Source organism: Lucilia sericata, unplaced genomic scaffold (genome assembly GCF_015586225.1).
Source record: "Lucilia sericata isolate MDLA Ls3-8-SP2 unplaced genomic scaffold, ASM1558622v1 Contig000002F_arrow, whole genome shotgun sequence".
NCBI lineage: Eukaryota > Metazoa > Arthropoda > Insecta > Diptera > Calliphoridae > Lucilia > Lucilia sericata.
Genome location: NW_023994043.1, coordinates 2,881,165 through 2,904,896, shown reverse-complemented (window position 1 = coordinate 2,904,896; position 23,732 = coordinate 2,881,165). Strand labels below are relative to the sequence as shown.

The 23,732-nt window shown below is 35.1% G+C and overlaps 2 protein-coding genes and 1 long non-coding RNA gene across 3 annotated transcripts; 2 read left to right on the top strand and 1 right to left on the bottom strand.

The window, feature by feature from the left end:
* Nucleotides 1-782: 782 nt before the first annotated feature.
* On the top strand, nt 783-9,523 carry LOC119616004 (adenosine kinase-like). Its single transcript, XM_037972118.1, has 5 exons — nt 783-1,256; nt 1,378-1,516; nt 1,693-1,851; nt 1,930-2,082; nt 8,399-9,523. Exons 2-5 carry the CDS (start codon nt 1,404-1,406, stop codon nt 9,114-9,116), a joined length of 1,143 nt encoding a protein of 380 aa, XP_037828046.1. The 5' UTR covers nt 783-1,256; nt 1,378-1,403; the 3' UTR covers nt 9,117-9,523.
* Nucleotides 9,524-12,588: 3,065 nt separating this feature from the next.
* On the top strand, nt 12,589-22,889 carry LOC119615932 (adenosine kinase-like). The gene is made up of 4 exons (XM_037971984.1): nt 12,589-12,730; nt 12,806-12,958; nt 21,791-21,946; nt 22,030-22,889. The coding sequence occupies exons 1-4, from the start codon at nt 12,672-12,674 to the stop codon at nt 22,766-22,768; spliced, it is 1,107 nt and encodes a 368-aa protein (XP_037827912.1). The 5' UTR covers nt 12,589-12,671; the 3' UTR covers nt 22,769-22,889.
* Nucleotides 16,270-20,981, bottom strand: LOC119615938. The gene is made up of 3 exons (XR_005232484.1): nt 19,794-20,981; nt 19,515-19,729; nt 16,270-16,349 (listed from the first exon to the last, which is right to left on the bottom strand). It is a non-coding gene; the product is annotated as an uncharacterized LOC119615938 (long non-coding RNA).
* Nucleotides 22,890-23,732: the final 843 nt, after the last annotated feature.

The window sequence follows — 23,732 nt, the reverse complement described above, 5'->3', positions numbered from 1 at the left end:
ACACACTGTTACACATTCATTTGTATTGGTAAAGCAGCAGAGAACAAAATGTAACCCAAAATAAAACTGTACTAATAAAATGACTGCTTACTAAAAAGTATATTCTAACTGTCAAATTGATATTATGGATTTTGACAGACAGCGTACATTAAAGTTCATATATAAAAAACTATCAGCTGTGCTCTCTCATTCACCTACATAAATTCGGCTTTCTCAAAATTTTGTTGTTGTATTTCTGTGTGGATTTTAAAAAAGTTGCGTACAGATCTTACTTCGACAAATGCTGATCAGCAACTGAGTTGATTTTGTTTTGCAAGTTGAGAGATAATCAACTAACACATGCTCAAATAAGAAAATACACAAGTAAGCTTATAGTGTAGGTGAGTCAACGCAACGTCAGCAGAATATTCTTGCCCTATCTCGCGTGATAGGGAATAGTGATTTTGGGCACCATTGCAGTAAAGCGATGAAATTCGACATAAGTTTAGTTTAGTTTAACCGAAATCTATGTATGTGCTAAATTTTATGAGAATCGTACGATAATTTGTCCTACTTCCTATATAACCCCTCTTACAGATAAACAGTTTGTTATCAATAATTCATTGATGGTGGGAATATAAGAATCGACATGGCCGAATATACCATTCATAATTATGTTACTTGTTATTATTCCACTATTGTGCATAACATTCAGAGGTATTTTACAAATCCCACTTGGGAATGCTTTTCAAATTGAGTCTTGGCATTCTTTTTTATCTTAACACTTGGAAACTTTTACCAAATACAGTTTTTTTATTAACAAACTTGAAAGATTCTCCCCAAAATAGAAGTATTTTTTGCTAAAGGTTGTTTTAATACTTTGTCCCACTCACCGTGAATAAGAAAAAAAAAACAAAGAAAATAATAGAAACTCACATAAAAACAACAAAATGTAACTTCACAAACGACTTTTAAACATCAACACACGACGACGTCGAATACTACAGACAGACAGACGTTCGATCTGATTTTGTACCGCTAGAGAACTTCAAAGTGAAGTGCTGCTGTTTGCTGCCACTGACCGTCAGTTGAAAAAATGTCTTCAAAGTCGAATGTCGTCGTCGAAGTGTAATGAACGAGCGTTAGAGTAAAAATAAAAACAAAAAATTCATAAAGTTTTCTTTATTTTTTGTTGTTTTCCACCTCAAACACGATACCAAAAAAAAAATCACATTTTTATTGATTAAACAACAACAAAGGGAAAAATCAAAACAACGGTGAATAATAACAAAAAGAATTAATAAAAAATATAAACAAATTCTTAAACAAAACGTCTTCAGAAAATTTACAATAATCGTTGAATTGACAACAAAATAATGAATCGTAATTTATTTTTAGTGAATTTTCGCAAGTCTTTCTCCAACATGGACTATTTGCAACAATTGTATGCCCGTCTCTTTGGTACAAATCCGGAAGACATTGCCATCAACAGCAGCAGTAACAACAACAACAATGGCAATACCTCAACTAATAATCTGTAAGTTTTAATTTAAATACAAAGATTTTCTAAAAAAAAAAAAAAAACGAATAAAAATCACATTGAAACAAATAAGTGATGTAATAAATCAAATGTTTTTTTAAAACTTTTTCTTAACAATCTGTCGTTGTTGTTTTTTTTTATTATTTTGTCTCAATTTTTTGTTTTGTTTTTAGACCACGTAAAGTGGTGGCATTTGGTAATGTTTTACTCGATCATACCGCTCATATCAATGACACTGAACTGCTGGATCGTTACAAGTTGTCTTTGAATACGAGAGCAGAGATGGATGTAGAGACAATAACTAAAGTCACGGCCGAGGCCATTGTCAATAAGTAAGTTTTTAATCTGTTGTTAGTGCTAAATTTTTTATATTTTATTTTCCGTTATTTATTTTGAATTTGAATTTATAGAGAAGAAGATCCTCATTTGGGTGGTTCTGCTCTAAATACTGTTCGAATTTTAAAGTCTTTGGGCACAGAAGCCTTATTTTTTGGCGCTGTGGGAGATGATAAACAAGCAGGTGTCGTTGCTGATCTTTTGACGAAGGCGGGCATGGAAACAAAGTAAGTTTTATTTTTACCTACAAGTGTCAGATTAATATTTGAATAATCGGTAATTCAAAAGTCCTGCGTATATCAATGCATACATGCTATGTATTATATAGTAAAGGTATGTCCCAAAAAAAATTTTGGATAGCTAAATGAAAGTTGGTGCAGGACTTTTGGTCTTGGGGTCTTAATTTAAATCGGTCGGAAACAAACTAGTTTTTCATTATTGTTGTCAGAAAATTTTCCAATATTACATATTTTATGTTTGACTTTCCAGCTTTCGATTTTACTAAAACTACAGATGTATGTTTTCTTATTATTTTTGAATTGTATATTCGAAAAAGGTTTTATATATGTGTATGTTCTGGCTTCCGAATTCACAAGACTAAATGTGAAAACGATCGATTTCACATTTTCTTGGTGTTCTCGTTTTCATTTACGAACAAAAAAATTCGAAAACTTTTCACATAAAAATAGTTAAGTGAAAGCAAAACAAATCTACTTTTTCATTGCGAAAAATCGTGTTTGAGTAAAATAAAATGTCGAAAGCTAACACCTTAGATTTGAATTTTTTTTAAATATAATATTTTTATAATAATATTTTAAATAGTAACAAGTGAGAGGGTTATATTCGGCTGTGCCGAATCTCATATACCCACCATCAAACCGTATGCCTTAAAAAGAATGCTCTCTTACAAACATCAGGGTGATATTACTCATCAAATTAACTGAAGAGACAAGGTTAATAATTGATCATAAATTTTTTTAGACCAATTTTGGTTCATACAAAACATCTTTACATCGAAATTCGGTAGGAAGATTTACGTTCCTATAAATGTTAATGTTATAAAATTTCATAACTTTTCACGTATTTTTAAGTCAGCAAAGATCGCTAAAGTAAATTTCTTATGGACCGATCCTCAATACTTTTGGTAGAGAGGTTTTAACTTGTATAAAACATATGTGTGTCGAATTTCATCGCTTTGCTGGTATTTTTAAGTCAGTAACGATTGTTTAAGTAATTTTTTGAAGGGCATCTTATATGGGGAGTAGGGTCAATTATGGACCGATCCACATAAAGTTTGATAGAGAGATTTTGGCTTCATTGAAACTTATATGTGTAGAATTTCATCACTATACTCGTATTTTTAAGCGTTAAAGTCATATTCTAAAGGGGACCTTATATGGGGGATGGGGTCAATTATGGACCGATTAACATAAAATAAGGGAGGGAGATTTTGGATCATATGAAACTTATGTGTGTTAAATTTCATCACTATACTCGTATTTTTAAGCCAGTAATGAGCGTTAAAGTCATTTCCTGAAGGGGACCTTATATGGGGGGTAGGGTCAATTATGGACCGATCAACATAAAATTTGGTAGAGAGGTTTTGGATCATAAGAGACTTACTTATGTCAAACTTCATTGTTATACTAGTATTTTTAAGCCAGCAATGGGCGTTAAACAAATTTTTTGTAGGGGACCTTATATGGGGGGGGAGGGTCAATTATGGACCGATCCTCATAAAATTTGGTAGGGAGATTTTGGATCATATGAAACTTATTTATGTCGAATTTCATCGCACTCGTACTTTTGAAACAAATATGCCCATTAAAGCTGTTTTCGGCGGTCCTCTTGTATGGAGGCTATCCGAAAACTTGGGCCAATATTGCCCATTTTCAATACCAAACAATACCTATAGAAAATATTTGTGGAAAATTTCAATCCTCTATCTCGTTCCGTTCGGACTCTATCGTGCTTTCAACAGACAGACAGACGGACGGACAGACATTGCTAGATCGTCTTAGAATTTAATAAGGACACAGAATATATACTTTTGTGGGTCTATGACCAATATTTCGATGTGTTACAAACGGAATGACAAAATCAATATACCCCCTTCCTTTTTTGATGGTGGATATGAAAAATGCAACATTATCTGTATCGGAGTTAAAAATATTAAGATTTTAAAATGACATTGCAGTGAATAAATAATACACTATAGCTCGAAGGCAACTAAAGTTGTGCGAAAATATTCCTCAACCAAAATGTAGGAAATTCAATTCTCTATAGAAATTATAATAACATCAAAACGCCTATGACGCATAATAAGCGAGATATTGGCTAAAAACAGATTTTTGTAACCTTTGACCTCCAATATCTCGCTTAGCGTACACGATATTTTCGGTGAGTTTTAATCCCTTACTAATAATGCTAAGGAGAAGCTATGTGCCAATTTTCATTTAGCTATCTAAAATTCCGCAGCAAACCCCTTATTTTCCTGGACTAGTTATATTTCGATTACTATTAGTAAGCAATTAGATTATTACAAAAAACATCGTAATGATTATATTATTATCTAGTAGACAGTTTTTGATTAGTAGTTGATTACGATTACAATTGATCATAAAAAAATTAAAAAATTAAATTATTGAAAACATTATAGAAATAAATAATTTTGTTAAAGTTTTATGGGCAATAATCAAAAGGTATCAAAAGTAATTGACTACTTTTGATTCTTTTTGATAGTTTTTTTAAGAATTTAAATAATATTTTGATTCTTTCGTTATCGTTTCAATTGTGTTTCAGCATTATCGTTTGTATTTTAGAAATTTATAATAGATATTTCCTAATTAAATTTGCTCCAAACATGACCATTATTTTATGGTTGTTGCAGATATCAGCACAACTATATTAAACTCTCCTTAAAGTTGTAGGGTACAATAATCTTCAAACGAGTTTTTTTCTGCTTTTAAGATTTGTCATGAGTCCCCCAAAATTATATCATTAAAAAAGTAAGAAAGTATAGTCGGGCGTGGCCGACCATATGATACCCTACACCAGTTATGAATATTAAATGTGATTTATTTTTCATAATAAAGCATTTATCTTCAATATTCCCTTGTTCCGATACATTTAAGCAATTTATGGATGAAAAACTAATTTTCTGAAAGAGCCTTTATATGGGGGCTAGGGGCAAATATGGACCAAGCCCGATAAAATTTTGTGAATATATTTATATTGACATAATATTTAATTGTGCTGAATTTCATCGCGATATTTGTGTTTATAAGCTAATTTGGGACATTCAAGTAATTTTCTGAAGGGGACTTTGTATGGGAGCTAACGTCAAATGGGGCCCGATCTTTAGCAGGGTCATCAAGACTTCTATAAAACTTAGTTGTGCCGTATTTTATCGATATATCTGTATATTTAACATAATTATGAGCTCAGAAGCCCTTTTCGGGGGTTCTGTTCTATGGGGGCTAGTTGAAATAATGGACCGATTTTAACCATTTTCAATAGGCTTTGTCCTTGGGTCAAATAAAACGTGCGTACCAAATTTCATCCAATTAACTTGAAAATTGCGACCTGTACCTTGCGCACAAGGTTTACATGGACAGCCAGCCAGACGGACGGACGGACGGACGGACATAGCTTAATCGACTCATAAAACGATTCTAAGCCGATTGGTATACTTTAAGGTGGGTCTAGGACGAATATTTTTGTATTTTACAAACATCAGCACAAATCCAATATACCCTCCCCACTAAAGTGGTGTAGGGTATAATGAAACTTCAATTTGAAAAAATTCAAAGAAAAAACGTAAATTTTTCATTTTGTTTCTGTTTTTATTTGAAATTGGTTTCTGTTTTTATTATTTTCTTTTTGTTTTTGTTTAAATAATAATAAAACCCAAATAAAACGAAAAAATCCAATCGTTTTGAAATTTTTCAAAAAATTTTAAAAATCATACGATTTTTAATTTTCCATCCGTATTTTCAGTAAGTTTTATTACATTTTGTATCTACACTATAATACTTTTAATTTTATTTGAAAATTTTGACATGTCGTTTTACTCAATATTATAGTGTGTAGCCGGTTTTAGCGTACACGATATTTTCGGTAAGTTTTAATCCCTTACTAATAATGCTAAGGAGAAGCTGTGTGCCAATTTTCATTTAGCTATCTAAAATTCCGCAGCAAACCCCTTATTTTCCTGGACTTGTTATATTTCGATTACTATTAGTAAGCAATTAGATTATTACAAAAAACATCGTAATGATTATATTATTATCTAGTAGACAGTTTTTGATTAGTAGTTGATTACGATTACAATTGATCATAAAAAAATTAAAAAATTAAATTATTGAAAATATTATAGAAATAAATCATTTTGTTAAAGTTTTATGGACAAAAATCAAAAGGTATCAAAAGTAATTGAATACTTTTGATTCTTTTAGATAGCTTTTTAACAATTTAAATAATCTTGAGTATATTTTGATTCTTTCATTATAGTTTCAATTGTGTTTCAGCATTATCGTTTGCATTTTAGAAATTTATAATAGATATTTCCTAATTAAATTTACTCCGAGCATGACCATTATTTTATGGTTGTTGTAGATATCAGCACAACTATATTAAACTCTCTTTAAAGTTATAGAAATTGGGATTTTGGAATTGCAAGATTAGCGATTGCGATTAGATGCTGTTACTATTCTATATTAAGATTACAGTATTTTAATTTCAATTTCTATATTTTTTATGTATTTTTAAACTGTTTAACTTTAGACTATTTAAAATCTCAAGTGCAATATATATGTATGTATATACGTGTAATAAAACTGAGTTGCATAGAATGCAAAACTTAAATTATAAAGAACCGTGGGTTGACATTGAGGGTTTTTCCGTCACGCAAGCTAAATAAGTTTTTTTTTATTATCCATTTGCAGTGGGCTTTGTCGACCTAATATTTTCTCAAATAAAAATTAATTTTTTGCAATTATGATTATAATAAAAAATGCAAATAATTACACCGTTGCAATTAGATTTTTAAATTTGGTTAAGACTATAAAATAAAATAAGATTGTTTTCGCTTTATTTTCAAACAAATTTTACTGAATTTAAAAGAAACACTAAAGTTTTGGAATCGATTTTAAAATACGATATAACAAGTAAGAAAGTATAGTCGGGCGTGGCCGACCATATGATACCCTACACCAGTTATGAATATTAAATGTGATTTATTTTACATAATATCGCATTTATCTTCAATATTCCCTTGTTCCGATACATTTAAGCAATTTATGGATGAAAAACTAATTTTCTGAAAGAGGCTCTATATGGGGGCTAGGGGCAAATATGGACCAAGCCCGATAAAATTTTGTGAATATATTTATATTTACATAATATTTTATTGTGCTGAATTTCATCGCGATATTTGTGTTTATAAGTTAATTTGGGACATTCAAGTAATTTTCTGAAGGGGACTTTGTATGGGAGCTAGGGTCAAATCGGGCCCGATCTTTATGAAATTTGGCAGAGTTATCAAGACTTCTATAAAACTTAGTTGTGCCATATTTTATCGATAAATCTGTATATTTAACATAATTATGAGCTCAGAAGCCCTTTTCGGGGGGTTCTGTTCTATGGGGGCTAGGTGAAATAATGGACCGATTTTAACCATTTTCAATAGGCTTCGTCCTTGGGTCAAATAAAACGTGCGTGCCAAATTTCATCCAATTATCTTGAAAATTGCGACCTGTAGCTTGCGCACAAGGTTTACATGGACAGCCAGCCAGCCAGCCAGCCAGCCAGACGGACGGACGGACGGACATAGCTTAATCGACTCAGAAAACGATTCTAAGCCGATTGGTATACTTTAAGGTGGGTCTAGGACGAATATTTTTATATGTTACAAACATCAGCACAAATCCAATATACCCTCCCCACTAAAGTGGTGTAGGGTATAAAAAGTCTACAAATTCGAAGAAAGTGCTATCCAACTCAAATTAAGCAATTTAACAAGAGATGGATTATTATCCCTTACAGCACTATAGTGGGGAGGGTAGGTGTTATTGGTTTGTGCTCATAATTTTCACGCTTAGAAATATTGGTTCTACTTCCATTGTGAAATATTAAAAATATTTCAATATTTTGGAAATGGTGTTGTTTAATTATAAAATAATTTTATTTAAAACATTGTTGTTTTTTTTTTTTGCACAGTAACTTGAATTGATAAACATGCACCCACAACACCGGCTACAGTGTAGTTGAAATTTCTTACTTAACTACTTGTAATTATCTTAACAATTGTTTCAATAAAGGGTGCTCCCAAATTTACACAAGTTTATAATAAGGAACAAAAATAAAATTTTAAGAAATTGCAAAATACGTTAGAAAATCAATTGTGTTACAGTATTACGCAAATTTTGGTGAACCCTTTAGTAAACTCTTACAGTTAGATATTCCATATTTTTTACAGTTATTAAACAATTCTTTACAATGTTGATTTAATTTAGAAAATATTTTTCACATTTTTTATTATAGCAATTTCAGATTACAAACCATTGCTGATACACCAACGGGACGTTGTATTTGTTTGGTACACAAAGATTCTTTAGCTTTATATGCAAATATCGGTGCATCATCAAAATTTTCCACAGACTATTTGGAAAAGGTACAGCAAGAGGAGAATGCTTTCTTTTTAAGAAATTCCGGTCGTAAACAAATTTTCTACGTAGAAGGTTTCTTTGTACCACAACGCGAAGAAGTCTCTACTTATATTGTTAGCAATTACATTAAGGGGCGACGACGTTTGGCCGTAAATCTAAGTGCTGATTATATAGTGAAAATGAACTATGATCACATGATCTATTTGATCAATAATGCCATGTTTGTGTTTGGCAATAAGGATGAATTTGAGACTCTGCGTGAATGTTGGGGTGCCAAAAATATCGAAGAACTTATTAGGGGTATACTAGAGTATTCCACTGGTCCTAAAATCTTCGTTATGACTAAGGGTGCCGATGGTGTGGAGCTTATTACAAACTATGAGGATGAGTTATCACCACCGGGAAAATTAACTTTTCAAATGTTCAATACACCAAGAATTGAAAATATTGTTGATACTACTGGCTGTGGTGATGCCTTTGCTGCAGCTTTCCTGCATGCCTGGCTGGAGAAACGTATTTTAAGTGAATGCATACGTTTTGCTTGTGATATATCGGCCAAAGTTGCCACACAAGTTGGTTGTAATTTACCATAAGAAAAGACACTCAATGGAAATCTCACTTATTGATATTGACTTTAAATTAATTTATTATTTATTTGCATTTTTTAAATTTTTCTTTTGACCATTATTAAACATTTCTTCTTTTTTTGTTGCTTATATGAAATCCAATACTCTAGTACATGAAAATAGCTTACAATTAAAATATTTTCAATATTGAGTTTATTTTTGTAATATTCTTTTTTGAAACTGTTTATTTGCTTTGTATCGTATCAGTCGTAGTTGTTAATTGTGATACAATTCATACATATTTATTCATCCATTTACTTATACATTCATTATTACGGTCTTAGTTCCATTAACTCATTCTTGTTTTTTTTATAATTTTGGCTTAGAAATTCCATTTAAAATGAATAAAAGCTGGCTTTGTATTTTAACTGAAATTTGTTTGTTTATTTTCTTAGTTCGAATTAGTCACTTTTTAAAATGTTTAAAAAAGTATAAAAGTACTTAGCACCGATCTGTAATTAGCTCTTTGTATCTATTATATATAAACAGTTACTCAACGTACTTAAGAAAAGCAAATAAACGAGGTTATTCATCGTTATAATGGTTTTTTAACTTTCTACGATTTATAGGTTTTTAAACAAAGTTTAACCGATAATAGTATTTATCGTAATTGTTTAAGAATTGAAATTTTATTAGTATTGCCATACTGATGACCTTCATAACCTCGCTCGTTGATAAAACATATGATGTGTCACTGACTCGAAGATACGATACGATACTTCTTTTGCCTTCTCTCTGTCGGGGTGCTCTATAAATTGACGCGCAAAATAGTTCGAGTTCCGGTTAATTTGTTGTATTCTGGGATCGTTAATTCTGCCCCCGGTGCTGGGAAATTTGGTGTTATTAGCGGGATTCTTTGAGCAGGTATGGTACGAGCGGCGGCAGCGAGGACAATTTTCCGGAATTCCCTTTCTGCGGAGCGCACGTCAGAAGGGCGTGCGGTAAACTCCTAAATTTGCGGTTGGTAAACTCTCTGAAGCCTATCCAGTCTGCCTTTTTTATTCTTATATATTCGGCGTTCAGAGACAATAAAGTCCGACGGTTTATGGAGGTGATCTGAAGGTATTGAAACTATAGGTTGCCAGTTTAACAACATACCAGCACTACCGATTGTTATATGTGGCGAGCTCGTGCAACTTACCATAATTCTAATGAGGGCAACGTCATTCATTGTGCAAAACGGAGTTGTCAATCTATTCCGCAAATGCTATACCCCTCTGGTCATCTCTGTGATTCGAGTACCATAGCTAGTGATGAGCATTTTCAGAATACCACAAATTTCTTTCCAAAATGTACACTGTAAACTTTGGGTTTTGGACTGGCTTGCTAGTGGACATTACTCATATGGTTCATGTCGTTGTACGGTGAGTATCTACGAAAATGTGGCGACTGTAGCTGCAAGTGTGCCAATTAATGTGAGAAGATCAACACGCAAACAAATAATTCTCATACCCTACACCTTTAAATTTGCAGGATATAATGCGTTAGTGCTGTCGGCTCAAAATCACTTTCGATTAAACTATGCCCTGCTCTAGCCGAGCATAGATTAAATCATCTGGGAGCTAATTACCTGCACGATCTAACGGATGTATATGACATCCGAAAGATAGACCTCATTATTCGTGCGACAAACTGGCTTGGATAGGAATCCAAAGTAATTGGCTCGAAGTGTACTAATACGCTGACCGCTTCTCCCTTAATAGGTATCACAAAGGGATCTACGTAATGGAGTGTTTCCCCAGTGACAACCTGCTAACCTAATCTAAGCTATGTCCGTTTGTGTAGTGTTCGCACAAGGTTAACATGAACATTTTTCCAGATAATTTGGTAAAATTTGGCACACGCACTTCTTTCATCGGTTCATTATTTCACCTGGACCCATACAACCGGGGCGTACGGTAGGGCTTTCTAATACTAGACTTTTAGTATAAAAATCGGTACAACTTAGTCTAAATCGATTCTCGTAATGATTGGACCTCATTTGACCCTTGCCCCCATACAAAGTCCCCTTCAGAAAATTACTTGAAAATCAATAATTTACTTAAAAAAATTATAATATAGTAAGCCCTTGTCCCCATATAAAAACTCTTTTAGAAAATCTATGTTTTTGTCAACAAATTGTTAAAATATTGTTAAAATTTTTAGATCTACATATCGTCACCTAAAATGCAAACGGCCCTATCTAACATTTTGAAAATTTTACAGGAGAAGCAAAAAACTAACTAACTAAGGTGACGATATGTATGTATGTACATATTAGGGTGAACGACTCGGATTTTCAACCGGTTTTAAAACCGGTTTTTTCTGTTATACCAGTGTCGGTTTTTTCTTAATGTTGATTTTTCGAATATCGAACAACCCGGTTTTTCTACTTTTTAAAAACCGGTTTCGAATACTTTTAATTTGCTTTGTATTCAAAGATTACTTAAGTTAAATTTTGAAGTAAATAAAAATACAGCCCGTCTATATATTAAAAATATTGGAGTCCAGGAACTAGAGTATATTTTTCTAATGCACCTTTGGTTAAAGTTTTTTGATTTTCCTAATTAATTAACAATTTTTATTTGTATAGTTTATTGGAATAACAGTTTGATAAAATTTTATCAATCTTAAGATTATATTTCAATTACAATAATAAATTTGCGGCTAAAATATTATGGAAGTGTTGGAATGACTATGAAAATTGTCTAAATAGGGATTTTAGAATAAGCTAGAATTACATAGTTCCTTATGTTCAACAGAAGTGTTCCACTTTTTTCCATTTTTTACATTAAAGAAATAAAGTAAATCAGACGACTAGATCTAAAGTTATAATCTTTTAAACTGTTAAAAAACAGTTAAGTCCTGTTTTATAATTAAATTTAAACATAAACGTCTATTTTTTCAAATTAAAATAGATTTTGTTATTTATAATGAAAAACCGGTTAACCGGTTTTTTCTGGATTTGAAAAATGTCAACCGGTTTTTTTCAAATGTCAACTATTCGAACTATTCGAAAACCGGGTTTTGGAAAATGTCGAATAATCGATCACCCTAGTACATATATATTGCGATAGAATAGTAATTAAAATTTCAGTTTAAATGAACAGTGTACAATAAATTGGCCGTAATGCGAGGAATACGTGTAGTACTTTTACTATATTTCAAGCTTAACGGTTGTTACGGTTTGAGAAGCACTGCTATTAAATGAGCTTTCAAAGTTCTCAAAAGCTTATACCAATTGAATACACTAACAGAAAATACAAACTCATTCAACAAGAGGGTGAGTGAAGTTCAACATACCGTGGTTAAATAAAACCACAAAGAACTTTTTTTTAGGAAAATATTAAAAATAACCTATAACAGTGTTTAATACTTATATTTTAAATCGAAATATTTTTACACCGATTGCGGTACGGAACATGTTTGTTAAAGATTGATTCAGTATTTACAATTTAGTTTATTATAAAACGTTGAGATGAAGTAATATATTTGAATTAAATTAAATAATTCGTTTTTTTTTTAAAAATATATTAATGGAAAATGGAACAATCCATCCGCAGTTTATGGTCTTGTATTCCTTATAAAAAATGTACCGACATGTATGTGTTTCAAAAGTAGTTTATATAAAATAATTTTGCTTAAATTTAAATTTGTATTTAAAAAAATATTTACAGTAAAGTAATAGCTTTTGGCAACGTTTTACTGAGTTATACGGCCTATTTGGAGGACACTAAACTATTGGATCGTTATAAATTATCGATGAATACTGAATGTGAAATCGATGATGAAACACTAGCTGAAGTAACTGCTGAAGTCATTGCAAATAAGTGAGTTAAAACGATTTTTGTTTCCAAATTAATGAATTTTAGAATGGAATTAAAAAAAATAATTGCAAAGAGTGTTTGTCGAAGTGAAATAATGCAACAAACCATTCTATAGTTACTATATAGCTTCAATTTATAAATATCTGTAACGAAATTGCTTCAGAGTTGTGTTTATTATTAAATCTAGTAAAATGAAACAAGTTAGAGTGCTATATTCGGCTATGCAGAATCTTAAATACCCTCCACCCTCCACATTTTGTGATATTTAATGAATTGTGAAAGTTTAAATTTTACTTCCGTAGTGAGGGTACACTAATTTAGAAATCATTTAGTAATTTCTTTATACATACATATGTATTAGGGTGTTCCGTGGACCACATTTTTGGAGGAATACCTCTAAAACGATGCGTATTTATGTACTAAATACGGGAAAAATAAAAAACATTTTTTTTTAAAGTCCTCAGTTCCCCAGCAATGATTGAAAATCCTGATCTCAGTACAATATGTCACAAAAATTTTTTTTATACAATCTTTTCGAAATGGGTCGCTAAAATTCCGTAAGTTTGAGCTTATTTTTACCGTAATCAGGTCGAACTTGCGGAATATTTGAGACCCATTTCAAAAAAGTTGAAGTTCTTTTATTTTTCAATTATATATGTTAGGATATCTGGTCAGGATTTTCAATAGCTGTAGGGAACTGAGGGCCCATTCGAAAAAAAAAAAAATATTTTTTATTTTTTTCGTGTTCAGTACATTAATACGCATCGATTGAGAGGTATTCTACATAAAATTCTTAAAATGACGTTCTTCTGGACAATTTAATATGTTAGTAATTATTATCAGGTCCATAACAAATTTATGAACCCTTTATGGGAGATATAACCAAATATGAGCTGATCTGAAAAAATTCGTAGAATGCTTTGTATATACGCAAAACATATTCCTTTGGAATTTTACCCCGATATCGCTAATACTAATGAATTTTATTCTCTTTAAGTGATTTTCGAACTATGACCATTTATGGGAACTATGACCAATATGGTCAATCCGAACAGAATTTTACAGAATGATTTATAGATACACAAAACATACTCATGTCGGGTTTTATCCAGATTAATATAGGATTAAGTGACTTTAGGAAGTGGACCTTATATGAGAGCAATGAAGAATTATGGACTGATTCCGATTACATTTTGCAGAAATTTAATTCTATATTTTTATTCAGAACAGAATCTTATATGGGAGTTATGACCAATGATGGACCGATCCGAAAAAATGATCCGCAGAATGATTATCATATATAAAAAACATATGTATGTCGTATTTTATCTGGTATCTTTATTTGTTAATGAAATATATGTGTTTAAGTAATTTTCGGAAGCGGACCTTATATGGGAGGTATAATCAGTTAAGGACCGATACGGTGTTTTATGTGCACTTCAAACACATTTATTTCGAATTTTATAACGATATCTAAATTTAGGTTAGCTTAGGTCGATAGGAGGATGTACTGTACATCAAATCCGAAGAAATACACCTAGGCCACTATCGGGCCTGTTATGCGCTCCTTTTCATGAAAAAAATTGTTTACTGAGTATATTATTTTTCAATGTTCAGAAACTCACTTTCCTGGACGTAATTCCTATGAATTTTCCAATCAGTGTTAGTCAGGAATGTTATTTCCGGAATAACATCACTTCCATGATACTTGGATCTAAATTCGGCGAATGCTTGACAGTGGCAAAGAAAGTGCTCCAGAGTTTCATTGTTCTCTCCACATGCTCTACATTCGCTCGTAAACCTGTGTGTCCACTCAGAATACGTACCATCATACTAACTTCAGACTTGATCATTTTGAGGAGATTTCTCGTCTTGTTCTCATCAGGGTCACCCCATATGATCTTTGTTTATCTTAATTTAGTAATGAAATATGTTGGTTTACATGGTTATCGGAAAGGGGCCTTATATGGGAGCTACGATCAATTATGGACCTATCCAAAAAAATATTTTGCAGAGTGATATATACATATGTACACAAAACACATTTGTACCGAATTTTATTGCGATATCTTTATCCCTTAATTAGTTATGTACATTTAAGTGTTATCGGGGTCCAAGTTTAAAAAAGATATACCTTCCAAGAAAAGATTCAATCGTTACTCCATATAATTCAAAGGAACTGTCAGAAAGCTAGTTTAAAGCATTCAATACATAGCGAATGAACATTTCGCTTGTGTTTTGTTTGAAAATGTCTACTTTCTAGATTACTTGGGAAGAGCAAAGTGACGACTTGCTCTGTTCTTGCTAACAAAAGAGACACTAAACTGGCGACTGTCTTCACTCTCGTTTACAAAGAACATATTCGTGACTAAAGCCATTAAGACACGAAGGATTTGGCGAAAAACAAATGTTATTCTATGTCGATTCTAACTTCTTGTTCCGGTGATAGTAGGCTTAAGTCCATAAAAGTTCGTGATTTTGTAGAGCTCGAGTTGTTGAGATTAATGAGTGTCTATGTTCTTGTATTAAGTAGGACACGACGACAGAGGCAATTAGTGTAACCCTTCACTTCACAATCTCTAACTTTCAATCCACTCACTTTGGAAATTAGTGAAAGTAGGACTAGTATTGGTCCTGGAGTTATTACTGAATAACACACACAGAAAACAGATCGATAGGAAATCGGTTTCCATTATAAATATTTGGTAAAGTTAATTAAAATTCTATCGCTCATATTAAAAAACTATAAATATGAGTGATTTTCTATGTTAAGAACCGAAAAATCATGATTATAATCAAATTATGGCTATAAAAATTTCCGAATTGGTAATTTCAACCGAATTGTATCTTTTGTGAAATGGTTTTTATTAATTCAGTAAATACAGCAGAATTTTATTTAGCATTCAAACTTAAGAATTCTAAATATTAGTAGTTGTAACCGAAAAATTTGTTAAAGCGAAAATTTTGAGTCAAATAAACTACATACCATCATTGCAACTAAATATCAATTATAAATACTTAAAAATTCGATTGTGGTTAAAGAACATAAATAAATTCGATGTTTCCAACCGATTGTTGACATTCACAAAAATAATTATTAAAGAAAATAAAAGAATTGTGAATTATGTAAAAATATTTTAAGAAATAAACGGAATTGCGGCTTAATTTTAAAGGATTTAGGTGAAAAGGTAATGTTCAACATAAAATAAAGTTTGTACTTAGTTGCTTTTAAGATTTTTAATGCGTTTGCAGGAATAAAAGCAAGGAATCCAAATCTCCAATGAAATTCAAATCATCCAAAGGAAGGTTAGGTTAGGTTAGGTAGGCAGGTCGTCCTCGCGATGTCATCACTGGGGACACACTTGGGTCCAGAATTTTGATCCCTTTGTGATACCTGAAACGAGAGAGAACGGTCGGCGTATTAGTACACTTCAACCTAATCACTCTGGTTTCCACCGAACCAGTTTGTCGCACGAATATAGGAATCTATCTTTCGGATATCAACCTCCGATAGATCCGCTAAGTCATGCAGAAAATAGCTACCTAGCAGACCCACTCTGTGATCAGCTAGGGCAGGACAATGACAGAGGAAGTGAGTTATACTCTCTTCTTCCTCTTCATCCTGGCAGCTCCTGCAGAAGTCGTTACTGGGTAAGTTCAGTCTTCTTGCATGGAGTCCGAAAGGCCAGTGGCCAGTTACCACTGCCGTTAAGTTCCGTAGATTAACTCTCGGAATGTAGAAAAGGGCTTGGGATCTTTGTGGGTCGTAAGATGGCCACATGATCCTTGCCTGTCTACAGGTGGCTTCAGTCGACCATCTGCATTGCGCAAGCTCATATAGTTTTTCACGTATCGAGCGTTTGCAGGTTGAAAGCGGTATACCGACAAAAGGGTCGGTATGCTCTCCTGCAAGCGAGGAGCCTAACTTGGCAAGAGAGTCCGCGATGGTATTACCAGGAATTTGCTGATGTCCTGGAATCCAATACAGTCCTATTGTGGAATGTTTCGCCATCTCGTTAAGGGATGCCCGGCATTCTAGGACTAAGTTTGACGTCGTGTAGACACCACTTAGAACCTTAAGGGCTGCCTGGCTGTCGGTATAAATTCGAATATTAACACCGTATATTCGATAAAACCTGAGCCAGTTTGCAGCCCGTTTAATGGCTGATAGTTCAGCCTGAAGGACGCTACATTGGTCAGGAAGCTTGAATGATACTTCCGTTCCCGAATGTGCTATGTAAAAGCCACCGCCTGCACCATGGTTTGATTTTGAGCCATCAGTGAAAACCTTATACGATCCATCATGGAGGATTGTTTCCATCACATTTGGGTCGTCTCGGATATTCACCGAAAAGCTTCTATCAAAAGACGGTTTGGCGATGCAATAGTCGATATTGCCAGGAATTTCTCCTAGACAATTGAGGATGGTGGAGTGACCTGACTGAATCATATGCCACATACCAATTGTATTGAGTCTAATAGCCGCGTTGAGGGCAACCTCTTGGGCCATTAGATCAATAGGTAGCCATCCCATCATGACAAAGAGAGCCTTTGATGGGGTGGTGCGGAGAGCCCCCGTTATCAACAGAGCTGATGTGCGAAGGATTCCCTCAAAACGTTTGCGGTGTGAGTCCTTTTGTACAGACTTCCACCATACAAGTGCACCGTACAATAGTATGGGCTTGACTACCATGTCGAAGAGCCATTTGGTATTCTTGGGGTTTATGCCCCATGATTTGCCAATTGCTCTTTTACACGAGTATAAGGCCGCAGCCGCTTTTGATACTCTAGATTGAGTGTTCAAATGCCATGATAGTTTTGAATCTAGGATTACTCCCAGATATTTAGCACTATCCGATAACTTCAATTCTATCCCATTCAGTCGTGGGAGAGTGAAGGTGGGTATCTTGTACTTCTTAGTGAAGAGAACAAGTTCCGTTTTCGATGGATTAACACCAAGGCCACTGACGTTGCTCCATGTACTGAGTGTCCTGAGTGCAATCTCCATCCTTTGCGATAAAGTATCCAGATATTTGCCAGATACTACTACAGACACATCGTCTGCATATGCTATTACCTTAAATCCCATAGATCTAAGATCCATAAGAAGTGGGTTCAACGCTAGGTTCCACAGAAGTGGAGATAGAACTCCACCTTGTGGGGTACCGCGATTTGCCACTTTTGTGACATTTGCTGCTCCCATTTCGGAGATAATGATTCGCTGAGTCAGTAATCTCTTGATGAAAGCTGTTATTGGTTGGTTTATACCCAGACCAGTTAGGGCCGTTGTTATCGACCCAGGGTGAACATTGTTGAAAGCCCCCTCGATGTCCAAGAAGGCAACCAGTGTATATTCCCCTTGCGCTATTGTCTTTTCAATGTGACAAACTAGCGAATGTAATGCAGTCTCAACAGATTTTCCCTTCATGTAGGCATGTTGAGATGCTGATAAATGGTCAGGTTTGATATGTATTCTGAGATGCAGATCAATTATCCTTTCCAAAGTTTTGAGAAGAAAGGAGGATAGACTAATTGGTCTAAAATCCTTTGGCTTCGTGTGAGAGGTCTTTCCTCCTTTCGGAATGAAGACCACTGTGCACTTGGTCCAGGGTTCGGGTATATAAGACCATTTTAAACAGGCATCATATATCCGCGTTAGCCAAGGCATAAGATGGACAGCATTGTATTGCAAATCCGCAGGTATTATACCGTCAGGACCCGGTGATTTGTAGGGGTCGAAGCTGTTTATCGCCCAGTTGATTTTATCTTCATTTATGGATATTCCTGTATCAGCTGGGAGATCTGTAAACTGCATGTCAGTCCCGTTTTCCGGAGATTGACAGCCTGGAAAGTGAGTGGCCATTAAAACTTCTAAGGTTTCTTGGCTACTGGTCGTCCAACTGCCACAAGGTTTCTGAATGAAACTTGGGACAGGAGGAGTAGATGATAAGATTTTGCGCAGACGACTGGTCTCAGAAGAACCTTCCACGCCGCTACAGAAGGTTTTCCAAGATTTGCGCTTTGCATTTCTTACCAGGTTCTTGAAACGATTAACCGAGGTCTTATAAGAAATCCAGTTTCCTGTTTTCTTTGCCTCGTTAAACAGTCTGCGCGTCTCTTTTCGAGATTTCGCAATGTCCGCAGACCACCATGCATCTGCCTTTGTGCATATTCTGTTTACAAGACAGTGAAGTCGCGTGTTTGAAAGCTTGATTTATGGTTTCAACCGCGTTTTCTATGTCCGATCGGTTTTCGATGATCGGTACATCCTGGAGTGAACGTGAGATTAGCCCCATTTGCATTTCCCAATCTGTTCGTCTCCTGTTTATAAAGGGCTTTGGGGCCACTTTGTCAACTACGATTTCAAAATCGATGTACTGATGGTCAGAGAAAGAGCAGTCACTTGAGACTCTCCATCCCCTTATCCTATCATGATGCATAGAACTAACCAGCGTAATGTCAAGAACTTCCCTTCTGTTTGAAACAATAAAGGTCGGTTCGGATCCTGTATTTAAAATATCAAGATTATTGCTTAGAATGAAGTTAAAGATTGACTCACCTCTAGCGTTTATGTCCGAGCTTCCCCAGACAGTGTGATGGGCATTGGCATCAGCCCCCATGATGATCGGCATGCTTTTCGAGTTTGCCATCTCTATGGATCTGCAGACCAGGTTGTTCGGTGGCTGGTCGCTGTGGTCGTGAGCCATGTACGCCGAGATAACCAATATAGCACCTACACTGGTCTCCCATATGGCTGCTACGGTGTCTTCATCACTGAAATCAGAAAGAATGAAGATGTTGAGACTGCTTTTGGCTACTATACAGGATCGAATCTTACCAGATCCTTTTGCGTACAATAGCTTAAAGCTTTTCATGCCTAGTCCACTCACCCTTTCTTGGTGAATCCAGGGTTCCTGGACTAGGGCGAGCTCCTCCCCACTTACACCCATTCGGAGGAGCAGTGCAGCCGAGGCTGCTTTGGAGTGGTGGAGATTAATTTGGGTTACTCTCACCATCTCCTTTTTTGTCTTTACGCAACACTGTGACGTTGGCGTCCTCCTTGTCAGAGGCAAGGAGATCGTCCTCGTCAACTGACTCTTCCCCCTCCTTAACCAACTTAGAAGTTGATTGACTCAGCGAAAGGTCAGTCTCGTCGCAAGACATATCCGCAGCGGATTGGTCAGGATCGGGATCATCCTGTTCCAATAGTCCCTTGTCATCGCCTCGGTAGACACGGAGGAAGATCGACTCGAAGCCGTAGTAGACCTTCCCTTGTTTCTCGCGAAGCGGCGCCAAAGACTCCTGGTTCAGGATCACAACAATCCTTCTGGAGCTTCCTACGGGTTGAGAAACCCTGACGACCTTCCAATCTTGAGTTGGAAGATCCGGATTGCCAACCTGTAGAAGCTCCAGTATCGCTGCCTTTTTATGTGGTTCCGCAGGAATTATGGCGGTGGATCTAGGCCTTCGTGGGATCTCGTCCACAGAGACCACTTCCAGCTTAGCACCTTCCCACGGATCCTTTATCAGCGACACAGCCTGCTTCAGGAGCAAAGCTGAGCGCTCGTTGGAACAGGCCATTAGCTTCACTCTGTTGTGAAACCAACCGCCGTCCTCACACTGTGGGGGGGGACCAGGGTTCTGTTTAAGAACTTCCCAGAACACCCCCATCAGCTTTTTTCGCACTATGTCCCATCTGGATGGAGACATAGCGCCATCTATGTCACCCCTGTCGATGACAGCACGCGTGAATTGGTTCTCAACCACTTCACCGGAGGTCCTGTCATGCGGCTTGGGGGGCAACGGTTTCGGACGTTTTGTCCCGGGCTGCTGGCCCTGAAGATTAGTCTCCTCCTCAGAACGTTGCCGTTTAGGCGCGTCCTTAGACGTGAGGGGGGGACTCTTCTCCAGAACGGCCAATTTTCCCTTAGCCCATTCTAGAGAGGACTTGTCCTCTTTACTTAGCGACTCAACTGGCTTGCCAGCTAAGCGCGCTAGAATTTTGGCGGCGGAGCGCCGTTGTAGGAAGGCCCTTCTTGCTGGTATTACGTGCCTGGGGGTCTTACTATTCGCCGTGTTGGCATTGGGAGATGCCGTTTGAGAACCCGAAATCTTGTTCGCAGTTCCCTCGTGCATAACCGGCACTGGGGTTGCTACCTTGGTTTTGGTGGCCTTAGTAGTCCCCGAAACAGGGGGTTTTATCGGCATTTTGCCAATACGGACCTGAGCTGCCTTTGAGGTACTTGGGGTGACGTCCAGAGGTGCCTCGCTGCTTATTTTGCTGCATCCAGCTTTGGAGCCAGATGCTGTTATTGTTTTGCGACTGCAGGATCCAGGCTTCCCTAAATCCGCAGACGCTTTTGTTTTGGAATGTTTTGCAAAAACTAAAGGAAAATCTTTTTTTACGACAAAAATAAAGGTCAGGCATGTAATGTATCCCAAAATCTGATGCAAGAAGTGTTTTATAATTATTTTTATCTGTAAACATTTATATTTTATAAAATTTTATTGTATACAAATAGAATCCACAAATATGTGTATAATAAATAATATTTCAAGTAGTAATACTGTTAGTTTCTATTTATATTACCGAATTTCATTTTGAAACTATTATGATTTCCATATATTCTATATTGCCAATCGAATTTTTCAGTCATCCCAATAGAATTATGGGATAGTTGTGGGAACCGACTAAATTCGATTGGAAACAAATTCGGTTACCACAACGAATCTGTTTTCTCTGTGCAGTTATTATTCTTTGAATTATTTTATCGGTTTGAAAATAAGATATTTACATTTGAAGCACCTGTTACATACTGTCATATTTCATTTCAGAGAACAACATGAGCCTAAACTAGGTGGATCTGCTATGAATATTGTTTGCATTTTAAAATCCTTGGGAACGAATGCCTTATTTTTTGGGGCTTGTGGAGATGATGCTCAATGTGAAATAATGTATGAACTGTTGAAAAACGCTAATATGGATAGATAGTAAGTTTCTATTAATTTCTCTTATTTGAGTTCTAATAACACTAAGTACATATTATGTATTTTTTTATTTCCCAAAAATATAGCCAATTTAAACTACAAACTGTACCCGATACTGCCACAGGACGTCGTATATCATTGGTTCATAAAGACTCAAAAGCTTTATATACAAATAATGGTGCTTCAGTTAAATTTACAGGAGCTTATTTGCAACAAGTCGAAAGGGAGGAGAACAGTTCATTTCTTAGACCATTAAATCGCAAACAGATTTTCTATATTGAAGGCTTTTTTGTGCCCAAATGTGAAGCGGTCACCACTTTCATTGTGCGTCATTACCTTAAAGGTCGTCGTTATTTGGCTCTGAATTTAAGTGCAGATTATATTGTGAGAGTCAATTTTCCCCACATGCTCTTCTTGGCCAACAACTCACTATTCATATTTGGTAATAGAGCTGAATTCGATGCTTTTCGTGAATGTTGGGGTGCTAGTTGTATAAAGGAGTTGGCTATCGCATTGGCAAAGGAATCAAAAGTTCCCAAGATCCTTGTCATAACAAACGGTGCTGAATATGTTGAAATGATAACGAATTATGTTGATGACAAATCTGGACCTGGTAATTTGACGTTCAATTCGTTTCATATAACGCCAGCTGAAAACGTCTCGGATACTACCGGTTGTGGCGATGTATTTGTTAGTGCTTTTCTCCATGAATGGTTGAATAAAAGTTCTCTGAGTCAATGCGCCCGTGTCGCCTGCTGTCTTGCAACGAAATCAATTCAAAGCAATGGTCGTTGTTCATATCGGGAATCATTCACTTCAGTTTAGTTATTATCATTGAGTTAAAAATTGTTCTGGATTTAACGATATATCTACATGCATATGTAATTTAAACGTCTAATAAATATAAAAACCCAATAAGATTTAGCAAAAATGGGCTAGATTTTACTCCAAACATCATATCTGGTTCATGGTATTTTATTGCGACCGATTATAATTTTTGGTTGCTTTTTGCGTTGTCTAATATTAACAATAGAGCTGCTCAAAAATATCTATTTAGTTCTTACCACCGTTAACACCAACTCCGGTTATCGTTTAACCGGTAGATATTCTGCCGGTTAAAATAATTTTTGTATGAAAACTGTCAATTTAACCTTACGACAAAATATAACCAGACATTGAGATAATGGGGGTTAGTGTCTAAAACTAACTGGTGCTAAATTTCAGTCCAATCGAATAACGCGAACCCGTGCCTGAAATCGTTTGAAAAGTGTAAAAAGTGCAGCCTATAGACCATGTTGTTTTCAAAAATAATAAACATGATCAATGTCTGCATTGGATAGGTCTACTAAACCGATTATGTACTTTAATAATTTTTGCAGGGTTATTGTCTGGTGTTAAATTTTAGTCCAATCGGATAACGCAAACCTGTGTCTGAAATCGATTGAAAAGTGTAAAAAGTGCTGGCTATGGACCACGTTGCTTTCAAAAATAATAAACATGATCAATGCCTGCATTGCATAGGTCTACTAAACGGATTATGTACTCTAATAATTTTTACAGGGTTATTGTCTGTTTTAGTGAATATATGTACATACGTTATCTGATACAAAAGATATCATTCATACAATCGTCTGAATGTGTAAAAGTATTGATAAGATGCACTTGCAATGACAAAAGGATAATAAGAGAGGCATACTTTCATACATGAATTTCTCAATACATGATAATGGACACACATATTCTCATTCATATGTTCATTTGAACACGTTTGATAAATACAAAATTTCTA

Excerpts from the sequence above, each read along its gene's own strand:
- LOC119615932 (XM_037971984.1), top strand. The coding sequence starts at position 12,672 with ATGGAACAATCCATCCGCAGTTTATGGTCTTGTATTCCTTATAAAAAA. Across the intron at positions 12,959-21,790 it reads GCTGAAGTCATTGCAAATAA|AGAACAACATGAGCCTAAAC; the intron begins GTGAGTTAAAAC and ends ATTTCATTTCAG. Across the intron at positions 21,947-22,029 it reads AACGCTAATATGGATAGATA|CCAATTTAAACTACAAACTG; the intron begins GTAAGTTTCTAT and ends CCAAAAATATAG.
- LOC119616004 (XM_037972118.1), top strand. The coding sequence starts at position 1,404 with ATGGACTATTTGCAACAATTGTATGCCCGTCTCTTTGGTACAAATCCG. Across the intron at positions 1,517-1,692 it reads AATACCTCAACTAATAATCT|ACCACGTAAAGTGGTGGCAT; the intron begins GTAAGTTTTAAT and ends TTTTGTTTTTAG. Across the intron at positions 1,852-1,929 it reads GCCGAGGCCATTGTCAATAA|AGAAGAAGATCCTCATTTGG; the intron begins GTAAGTTTTTAA and ends TTGAATTTATAG.